The sequence below is a fragment of the Callithrix jacchus genome, chromosome 14 (assembly GCF_049354715.1).
Source record: "Callithrix jacchus isolate 240 chromosome 14, calJac240_pri, whole genome shotgun sequence".
NCBI classification, from domain to species: Eukaryota; Metazoa; Chordata; class Mammalia; order Primates; family Cebidae; genus Callithrix; species Callithrix jacchus.
This window is the reverse complement of record NC_133515.1, coordinates 100,484,326-100,495,676: the sequence shown is the minus strand read 5'-3', so window position 1 is coordinate 100,495,676 and position 11,351 is coordinate 100,484,326. Positions and strand designations below refer to the sequence as shown.

At 46.0% G+C, this 11,351-nt stretch overlaps 2 protein-coding genes across 2 annotated transcripts; both read left to right on the top strand.

Annotated features, from left to right (window-relative positions):
* Window positions 1–1,510: 1,510 nt before the first annotated feature.
* Window positions 1,511–5,948, top strand: LRATD1 (LRAT domain containing 1). Its single transcript, XM_002758022.6, has 2 exons — window positions 1,511–1,726; window positions 2,722–5,948. Exon 2 carries the CDS (start codon window positions 2,758–2,760, stop codon window positions 3,634–3,636), a length of 879 nt encoding a protein of 292 aa, XP_002758068.1. The 5' UTR covers window positions 1,511–1,726; window positions 2,722–2,757; the 3' UTR covers window positions 3,637–5,948.
* LOC103788085 (uncharacterized) lies at window positions 3,918–5,948 on the top strand. The gene has a single exon (XM_008981116.5). It carries the CDS (start codon window positions 3,958–3,960, stop codon window positions 4,465–4,467), a length of 510 nt encoding a protein of 169 aa, XP_008979364.3. The 5' UTR covers window positions 3,918–3,957; the 3' UTR covers window positions 4,468–5,948.
* Window positions 5,949–11,351: the final 5,403 nt, after the last annotated feature.

The window sequence follows — 11,351 nt, the reverse complement described above, 5'->3', positions numbered from 1 at the left end:
GCGATATGCATCTCCATGTAACCTTGAGCCAATCAGCTAACTTCTCTGGAACACCAATTTTCTCATTTTATAAAACAAGATTTCATTCAGTAAACAGTATAACCTAGTGAAGGCCTGGATCTGGAATCCCATAGGCCTTGGATGGATTACTGGCACTAGCACTGGAGCTTTTGTCTCCTTGTTTGTTACAATTTGGATATTAGTGAGTACCCTACAGAGGAATAATGATTAAATTGTCTACTTAATTTACTCTTAAGTGCCTGGCCATGTGTAAGCGGTCAATACAGGCTGTTTTCATTTTTACTATTACCAGTGGAACCCACTGCATGCCTAGCATTGGGTAAGAGGCCCAGATTACCAGGTTATGCAGAACCCAAGTCTATTCTCAAGGAATTCATGTGACAGGGAAGAGGCAGGGGGCACAAATAGGAAGCATCCAATTTCCCATGGAGAAAGAAAAGAGGCTTCATAGAAAAGCTGCTGGAGCCCAGGCTTAAAGATAAGTAGTTTTGGGACCAGAACCAGATGTCTAAGAACTCTTCGAGGCTTAAAGTTAGAAACTTTTGAAAATGTTGGTCTAGAATATTGTATACATGAAGTTAGAACACATTCATTCATTAACTTTCCATCCAGAAATGTAATCATCAACTACTGCTCGACACTCCCTTTCCCCCCAAACAAACTTGCTTAGCAATCCCAATCCTGGGGCTTGGAAAACACTTTTGTGTCCTACTCTCTGCTTGCATATATGAACTCAACATACGTGAGTTGTGAAGTATTCCTCTTATACTCAGAAAACCTGAGGCCAATATCACAGGCACAGCCAGGGAATGGATCGGCCGAAGCTCAGGCTTCTGGGTCGCATTTGACACCGGGCATCCAATTTTAAACAGGGCACCAGCTCAGGGTCAGCGGCCTCACTCCAGTCAAAGAAGAGGAGCCGACGGTCGCAGGCGCAATTTCAAAGACGTCTGGAGCAGAAAAGGATCTTCGATTCGACCCCAGGGCCATCGGGAACCAAGGCTCTTGGGAAATCCCAGCGCCAGCCTGGGGCAATGTCGCTACCCGCCCTGGGCCGCTCGCAGTGCCTGGGCCACGCTGGGGTGAACTGAGGTTTCTTCTCCACACCCAGACTTAGCTTCGCCGCCGGAGGAGTCTGTCTTCCTGGAACACGGAACGCGGGCGGACTGTGTTCTCGGTCACAATGGGCTCGGACGAGCTGGGGGCCACGGGGGCCAATAGGCAGCAGCGCCTTGCAAAAAGCGCCGCGCCCCCTCCGGTGCGCACAACTCCGCTCCCGCGGGCGGAGCGCAGTCGGCTGTGCGGGGGACGGGGCGGGGCGGAGCGGAGCAGAGCAGAGCTCACTGCAGGCCCGCCCCTGCGCCCCTCCCCCGCCGGCGGAGATTGACAGGGCTCGGGCACCCGCCCCAACCAATGAGCGCGTCCTGGGGCGGGCCCTGGAACCGGCTGCTCCTGCTACTTAGAGTCGTCTGCGCGGCTGTGGGAAAGCAGAGCCGAGCCGGGACTGTCCAAGGGGAGCAGGCGCCCCGGCCAGCGCAGACCCGGAGGCGCACGGGCGCCGCACCGCACGGTTCGGCGCGGGGCAGTGCGGAGCCACAGCCCCACGCGCAGCACAGGACTCACTCGCCACCGCCGCCTCCGCAGCACCCATGGGGACCAGGAGACTTTAAAGGAGTTTGGGGTTTCGGGAGCAGGGAAATCACGGGTAGGGAGAAGCGGCTTTCTTTGCCTTGGAAACGGTTTTTCTTCGTCCGATTGTTTGGATCCTGTGCTGGGTTGGAGGGAGGGGGTCTTTGAGCTGAAAGTGGACCTCTCTACACACACACACTCCCACCCACACCCACACACATACACTGCACCGGCTTTCTCCATCCTCCCCTGCCTCTTTGTTAGGTTATTTTAGACAGAGCAGCCTCGCCCTGGCGCAGTCCGATTGGCTCTGCTGAGGACAAGGCAAGAGAAGTAAGGGGCAGAGTGCACCTGCCTGGGAGGGCAGGTGTGCCCGGGTGCTTGGGCGTACGTGCATCGGCGAGCGTGCAAGCGTGGGGCTGAAATGGTACACGAACGTGTGGGGTCTAAGTGTGCCAGTGTGTCGTCGCGAAGGTTTGTCACTGTGGGTGTATGTGACATTATACACCAGTACACCAGCCTGCCAGTGTCTGAACTCCCAAGTGTCCAAAATGTTGCTGGTGTCAAGTGAATGCCTGAGATTGTGTCCGATTGTCATTGTGCGAGCCGCTGTAAGGGGAGGAAGGCAACCTAGGGAGAAACTGGGAGGTGGGCTGGAGACATGGGAGCTCAGCTCACGGGCCTTAGGCTCCCTTCTCCCTCTTAGCCCACCCCTCCGTCCTTTCCGGGTGTCCGTCTCCCACGCTGCCACAGCCAGCGCTCTCCTCCCCACGGGGACCCCGCAACCTCTCCAGCCAGCCTGGGTGTTTTCTTCTTGGAGTTGAACCGGGTTCCCGGAGGGGTCGGAGGTTGTGAGGTGGCGTCTGCTCTCTCTGTCGCCTTTTGGACCGGTGGCGGCTTCTCCGCCCCTCCTACCCGCGGGGTGGCACGGGGGACTCGGCTGGAAAGGGTAACTCTGGTGAGAGCAGATAGGTGAGCCGGCAGGTTCCAGGGGCACGCACGTCTTGGGGAGGGACACCGAAAGGGCCAGCCCCGACTCTGACGGTGTCTCTGCCTCTCTGTGCTCCGCAGATCCCCGCTCCTGGCCCTCGCCTCGCCGCCTCATTGATGGGCAACCAACTGGACCGCATCACCCACCTCAACTACAGCGAGTTGCCCACAGGGGACCCGTCGGGGATTGAGAAGGACGAACTGCGGGTCGGGGTCGCCTACTTCTTCTCGGATGATGAGGAAGACCTGGACGAACGCGGGCAGCCCGACAAGTTTGGCGTGAAGGCCCCCCCGGGTTGTACCCCCTGCCCGGAGAGCCCCAGCCGCCACCACCACCACCTGCTGCACCAGCTGCTCCTTAACGAGACTCAGTTTTCCGCCTTTCGGGGCCAGGAATGCATCTTTTCCAAAGTGAGCGGCGGCCCGCAGGGCGCGGACCTGAGCGTCTACGCGGTAACCGCGCTGCCCGCGCTCTGCGAACCAGGCGACCTGCTGGAGCTGCTGTGGCTGCAGCCCGCGCCGGAGCCGCCCGCGCCCGCCCCGCACTGGGCCGTCTACGTGGGCGGCGGGCAGATCATCCACCTGCACCAAGGCGAGATCCGCCAGGACAGCCTGTACGAGGCGGGCGCGGCCAACGTGGGCCGGGTGGTGAATAGCTGGTACCGCTACCGCCCGCTGGTGGCAGAGCTGGTGGTGCAGAACGCCTGCGGCCACCTGGGCCTCAAGAGCGAGGAGATCTGCTGGACGAACTCGGAGAGCTTCGCCGCCTGGTGCCGCTTCGGCAAGCGGGAATTCAAGGCGGGAGGGGAGGTGCCGGCCGCCGCGCAGCCCCCGCAGCAGCAGTACTATCTCAAAGTGCACCTGGGGGAGAACAAGGTCCACACCGCCAGGTTTCACAGCCTGGAGGACCTCATCCGCGAGAAGCGCCGCATCGACGCCAGCGGCCGCCTGCGCGTGCTCCAAGAGCTCGCCGACCTCGTGGACGACAAGGAGTAGCCACCGAGGGGCTGCCGGCCCCGCCGCCTCCCCGCGTCCCGCACCCGTCCCGTCCCCGCACCCGGACTTCGCGGCCGGCGGTTTTCAACACCAGTCCCCTCGCGCGCCCGCCGCCGGTGGCCTAGGCCCGGGCTGCACCTCCGCACCCCCCCGCCCCCGGCCGGCGGCAGGAAGTCTCAGGATCTGCCCCGGGGCCGAAAGGGCGCAGCTGAGAGGGTGGTGACGGTGCTGAGACCTGGCGTGCGCTTTCTCCTTAAGATGTGAACCGGGAAAGGGGAAGGGGCTGAGGGGAAAAAGGAACGTGACCTCCCCCGCGAGTCCATGGTCAGTGACTGTGACCCGACCGGGAAACGACCCTCTTCTCAGAAGCCATCATCATCGCCCCGAGCGCGCGCGCACAGACCGGTCGGAGGCAAAAATTGGTCTTTTCAGGGCACAGTTCAGCTCCCCTGTGGATGCGTCCCCAGATGGCAGGATTTCCAGGAAATCGAGACTGTCCCTCGTGCACTTGGGAATAATAATTCCCCAAGACAACACTTGGGGATTCCGGGTTGTCCTGAGGCTGCCCGGGACTTCTCCAGCTCTCCAGCCCCAGGTCTCCTGACATTGTGTTCCAGGCTGCGGGCTAAACCAGACAGTGTTCGCCTCCCGTTCTTTCCACCGAGGGAAGCGAACGCCACCCCTACCCGCCTTTGCCCGCGAGTCTCCCTCGCTGGCCGAAGGGAAGCCGGCCAGGTCCCGGGAGGAAGATGGCGCAGCGAATTCGATGAGGACGGCCGGCCCCACCCCCGACCAGGAGCTCGCTCGTTCACCTGGTGTCTGGGAACTTGAATGTGTGATGGGCGCTTATTGTTCTGAACCCTTGATTGCTCCCTCCTCGGGCTGCATTTCAAAAATAGTCATATTTTTAAAGGAGTTGGAGGAGAGGGAGGGGGAGGACATGGCACCGTTCCAGAAACCAGCATTATTACAACACCATAGCCAGTATATTTAGTTTGGCTTTTCCTAACATATAAATCTTTGAAGGTGGGGGAGTGGGAATAAAGTTTAAAAAATGAGAGAGCAGTTTTCCAACTATGTCAACAAAGCCTATCGTGTTGATGTTTTTATTGACCATTTTAGCAACATGCTAATACAATTTCAAATTGAAATTTTTATTTTCATGGCTTTAATCCATGATAGTTTAAATCCTGGGGCCATGAAGAGTGGGTGTAGCTAAGAGCTTAGCTAACATTGCCTTTTCCCTCTATTTTTCTCAAGTATTAGAAGAATTCTGTTTTTGACTATTGTAGTTAGCTTTTTGGCTTTAAACAGCAGCCCTAGTAATGGTGGAGTTGTTAATGAATGTGTATATTGTACTGAATTTCTGTCAGTTAAGGGGTTCACTGCTTTGGTGGAAATTGCTAGCAGGTTCCATGATGTTTCTTTTCTCCATGTTGTACCTCATTACCATTTCACATTTGCATTTCTATTTTTCTTCTTCTCCTCCTGATCTCCTTAAAACTGAATCTAGAGTTGGTGGCTTTTCCCCCTCCTCTTTAGCCAGTTCCACAGTTCAGTTCTTGCTGAAAACAGGGAAGAACGAGTAGGATCAGGACAAATGTGTGTTTTTCAAAAACTGAAGGCTGGGTGTGAAACCCCTTCCTTGGACAAGGTTTATAAACGTCTCTCCTCCTGCTGCAGCCCCAGCCTAACTGATAGTTACTTGATTCAATGTGTTAGACACTTATAGCATTTAGGTCTCTTTCAAGGGAATTTGTCAAATAATGCTGTTTAGCTCATTGTTGCAAGCAATTGCACATTAACAGCTGTGATTGGGTTGGACAGAAAGTATCACGACCAAAGCCAGTTTCTTGGCATTTCAAAAATAATGCAATAAAAACTAGTTGAGGTTAGCTGAGACTGGAAATGCCTTTTTCATGGTAAATGATTCACTTCTTTTTCTTTCTTTCTTTCTTTTTTTCTTTGGTTTTCATCCTGGATTCATTCCCTGATCTTAAATCAAAAGGTCAGATCAATGAAATATGAACTAAAGTATTTTTCTTAAGCCTATTGAGTGATTTATTTTTTAAAAAATGTTTAAATGCATATGCTTTTCTTTTAGCACAACAGCAAAACTTTTGTAATAACTAACTTACCCTTGCATGCATAAATAACTGAAAGTCATTTATTTCCCTAACTTATTCCTCTTTGAAATAACAGGTGGCAGATCATAAAACGAAATTCTTTATTGTATCTACACACTCCACGTTCCTTACTGTGTCCTACTACTGTACCTTGGCTCCCTGCTGTATTAAACACCATCTTAAGCACTTGTTCCTGCAGGACTCCTTCTTGACATTTTGTCTTCCCCCTCAAAGTCACTCAAGGGTGGGACTTCATCAAAAGAAATGAGTTAGTCTCCATCACACCTAATACTAAGATGGATTTCCTCTGATGGTACGTAGATTTCTCTCTCACTAAGAGGTCACTCTCATAGAGGAATGGCTTGTCAGCTTTATACTTGCCGAGGCTAGACTGGCAATAAAAATGAATTGGGTAGTTAAAGTAGCATTCGTTACAATATGGGCCTATAAAAGGATTGGGTTCATGATAATACCTCTACAAATACGCAATAATAAAACAATAGTTACAGAAGAAACTTGAAAGGTTTGCAAAGTTTCTCATATTCCTGTTGAAATAATCATTTATTATCTCTTTGTTCAGTGTGAATAAGGTAACCCATGGCAGAAAAATTTGAGTAATAGTTCATCATGCAGAGGATATGGTCAAGATGTTACCAAATGGCTCTATTCTGAAAAAGGTGTATATGTTGACAATGTGAATGAAACCAAGATGGTGAAATTTCCCATGGCAGATGGCATGGGCACACTTGATTTTTATTGTGAGAGAATGTAATCATTCTGTATTTTACCAGAGTTGTAGAAATTTGCCCAAAAGTTTCCTAAATACTTTAATGGTATTAGGAATTTAGTTTTGGTATTAGGTTTCCTCTAGAGACCGCAGCTTCCTAGTAATTTCCATGGTGTTGGGTGTGGCTAAGCTGGGGCTGGGTTCTGTTGAGCCTGCTCCGGTGTAGGGGAAAGCTATCTTTATACTGCATCTTTTCTCCACTTTCAGGTAGTGAAAACAAACTATGATTTTAAAAAAAGAAAAAGAAAAGAAAAGACAGGTACTTTTACTTCAAAGAGTGCTTTGCTCCACTTTTATTTAAACCAAAAATAAAATAAGGAGGAGGGCTGGATATACTTTAAACAAAAACCAGTCTTGAAATACTGTTATTCTCAAAGTACATTCCTTATATTTAAAAAAAAGCTATAGAATTTACATACATTGCATTTTTAAAAGTATGAGTTAAATCGATATAAAGTGTTCAATATTTAAAAATGTAAGCTGCTGTCATGACAGTATTTTATTAAAATAATATGTATTTTAGTTAGAAAAGAATTTTGCTAGATTAGAACATCAAGCACAGAGCCAGCTGTATGCTTTACTTGATGTTTTTTTTAACTTTTGTGTTTACGGAATATGGCTATTTTATTTTTCTTGGAAACTTATGCTATTGGTGTTTACAAAATAACGAATTGCCCGAATAAGCAGTATATACTAAATATACTAAAAGTCTTCAGACATCGCTTTATTGATCACTTGTTCTGTGGTGCACTTTCAACATCCCTAAGAGTTAAATGTCTTAGTCACCTAAGTGGAACAGGGTCAGATTTCAATGAAATTTATAACAATTGCACAATCACAATATACCAACCTAATTTTCTTTTATTCATAGGCATATCTTTTAAGCTTCTCATTTTTGAACAAATGAAGATAATCCAGTTCGTTTTTGCGTTTTAGAGGTTGCCACATGCGCAAAGGGTCTGTGGGTAAAAGACAGGCTTTTGGGTTTCTTGAAATATTAAAAACTGTATTTGCAGAATAGTTATCTAACACTTGAGTCGATGTATATTTTTTGAAAATCACTAGCTATTCATATAATATACATATATACCTGTATACATATACATACAGACATGTACATTTACATAGTTGTAAATATACACATATACATATATACACATATGTATATATATATAAAATCTGTGTACACATACATTTCTGTCTATAGCTAGCAATTGTTTCATTCAGATACACACACACACACACACACACACACACACACACACACAGACTACTTAAAAACGAAATGGAGAGTGACTTGAGATATACCACAATAAGAGGAAAAAGCCCTGGTGGTCATATAGCTAATGTATAACTGGGCAGCAAGCAGCTTTGCTTAAAGCTAACACTAAACAAAAAGAAAATGTGGGAGTTGTGCAATTAGTTTTATTCTCATTTCTGGAAGAATATGTTCCTGATTTCTCTAACTAAAAAGAAACAATTCAAAGGAAAGCTGTAAATATTAGGAGGTAATTGAAAAATAAGAAGCAAGATAAAGTGGGGAGGTTACGAGATGATATGATGAGCTAATAAGCTTTTCAATAGGGTTCACCTGTTCTCCCTTCTAATTGAAGACAAGAAGAGCTAAGATCCTATCTTTCAATCATTTAGTAATTTTAAAAATCCCATTATTTCATAATTCAAAGTTTACCTTTGAGCTTGTATTTTTACCTCGTTTGAACTCTAAATAGAAGAGGTTTAAGTATTTGAATAACTGAAAAAAAGAAAACAGTCTTCCCTGCCCTTGTCACTGACGATGACACTACTTGTAATTACTGTATTTTTTGGAAGAACACTCAGATGAATGGCTTCCTATGTTGTGGACTTTTATCATTCTTTTTGATGGCTGATAGAACAAAGCACACAGTGGCTACTCCATAAATATAAGACTATGGTACTGTCTAGTACAAGTGTTTCTCACTGATTCTTAGTTACCAGGAACACCAGAAAGCCTATTCCTTGGCTTGCCTGCAAAGACGAGCCTAAATAAATTTCTCTAACTAAAATTTGTGGGTCTTTCCACCTCAAAAGGCTCATGGAAATACACCTTGTGGGGCTTAAGGCTAATTTCAGTTCAAGGGTATTTGGAATATTTGATTTGCTTCTAGCAGAGAAAACAAACTACCAAAGAATCCAGGAAAGGTAGAAAATGTTCTCTTGTCATTCAGTCAGAAAGGGAAAAGCAAACTAACAGTTCTGACTATAACTTTCACGAGTTCGTCTCTCATTCACCTCAAGGAGAGATTTTTCTCACATGAAATCATAAGATTATTCCTTCAGAAGGAAGCTTATTGTAGCTCTTGCTAAAAATTTTCTTTGGTATGTAGGAATAGACTTACTAGATGTACACCTAACTTGGGAAAATTAGATTTGATGGAGTTTGGTCATGGGTGTTTTCTAAATAATCATTACTCATTTATATATTAAAATACTATAATAATTGCTATGCCCTTGGCTTTCATAAACCAATTCTTAATGTGAACATAAGTTCTGAACTTAATTTTGTCCAAAGGATAGATGTTTATGAAATACTAGGTATGAATATAGTCAATGTCCTAAATTTCAGTGCAAAGTAAATGCTTCAAAAGTTACTTTGAGCATCATTTAATGGTTCAAAACACTTAAAAAGATCACATACTGCTTATATGTATCCTAAGAAAATTCTTGCCATCAGTGTGTGATACAGACATTAATGTTGTATTTGAGAGCTTCTTTATTATAAGAACACTTTCTTTTGCTTTAGTAAACAAGTTATTATTCTGCATTAAGTCATTTTCCCCTGACAATCCTATGACATACCAGCTCTTTGCTCACTTCCAAGTCCACTGGAGATTTCAGATTTTGCAAGGGGGTGAGCAGATCTAGGGAGATCATACCCATGATGACTTTGTAAAACATCTTTCAGCAATAGCATACACTTAATTCCTATTCGCTTCTCAGTGCAAGTGTCTGACCAAGGGGTGTGAGCTAGAAGGAGGCAAGGCTCAAGGGTAGGGTTGCCAGATTTAGCAAATAAAATACAGGATGCTCAGTTACATTTGAATTTCAGATAAATTATTATTGATTTTAGGATTATTGTTTTAGGTTAAATATGTTCCCTACAATATTTAGGTTGTTTGTACTAAACATTATCTGTTTCTCTGAAATTCAAATGTAACTGCATGTGCAGTGTATTATCTGGCAATCCTACTCAAGGATAACTTTACCATCTCTGAGACGCAATAGAGCCCCCTGACTTTTTGGAGCTGGCAAACTAAGGACACATCCCCTACCCATGGCACTGATGATTTTGCATGTGTCTTTTTAGGCCCAAGTCAGATTCAGGCCCAGAAATGAGCACACAGTGCAGGAGAAGCCTGAGAAGGGCTCACAGCCCCCACGATCATTGAGAGAGAGTTGGTTGTGTGTATGTGTGGGTTGGGGTGGGAAGCTGTTTCATGTGTCTCTATTCTTGTACTCTCTTGATTCTATTTTATAGGAGACACCATCCTTTACCTGGGGATATGATGAATACATTCCTAGATATAGTCAGGAATATTGTATGCTACTGTTTTTCATCCCACCTGCTATTTATCCCATTCTGGATCATCACTTTACACCTGGCTGTTTCTATAGCTTCCTCACCTGTCTTTGCCCCTCTAGCTCCTCCATCCAAACACCTATGGCCATAGTAATGTTTCTAACCACAGAACCATCACTCGCAAGTAAAGGCTGAGCTCCTTAGAGGGGCAGTGAGCATCTTCCATGGTCTGACCCCTATCTTCACCCGCTTGCATTTTCTTCAACCCTCAGCTTACGCTCAGGCCATGTTAAAACTTTTTGTAGAACATGCAGTTTTCATTCACACTCTATGACTTTCTTTGTTGTCCCCTTATTCTGATCAGTATTCTAAATTCCTGAACAGCAAACTCTTGTTCATCTATGCTTTATGGCGAGCTCCATGCGAGCCCCTCAGGTGGCTTTACTCGTTCTCTTTTATAGCTCCCACTGTAGTTTGTTAGCACCCCCAGACTCTCTCTCCAAGTACAAATGCCATTTATGTCTGTCTCTTCCTAGGTCTATTGCAGAAGGCTCTGTGACTTGCTCATTTTTGCTGCTGAAAAATCTAACACTTGCAGTAGGTGCTAAATTAGAGTCTGTTCAATCAGTGGAGGAACGGGGGGAGGGAGAAGAATTGACTTCTCTGTAAGTACATGAAGAATACTGCCCAGCATCTCTCTCGGAGGTGAACCATGGTAGGAAGGGGCTAAAAGTGCATATCAACTTATACAGGATTCTCCTTAAGAGCCATACAGTAGAAATGTAGTTTCTGTTTGGAAAATAAGCTGCAATGATGTGAACCTTCATCGCGGTATATTACACTGCAAGTGATGAGAGATTAGCTATACAGAGTTTAAAAGGTTTCTCCGCCCTGAGTATACTGGTGCAAGCATTTCTTGTTGAAGGAACTTTATGAGTTTCATTACTATGGAAATACAGATTTTTCTCCTCTTGGTAATTTAATTTCCACCCAGGTGAGATAGCTTTGGGTGTTACAAATGTTGAAGGGGTCTGAGGTTTGATTTGCAAGAATTAAAGATGAGACCAGACATTTCCTAAATAGAACACTTTAGTGAATGGTCTCTAGAATGCTAGAGATATTCAGTAAGTGAAAAAAAGAGTCTACTGAAAACCCAAGTACTGTTTCCCTTTTGGAAAGGAAAATATCTCCCAATCTTGCTAAGCAAATTCACCTACAGCACGTATGGAAGAAAAAAAAAAAA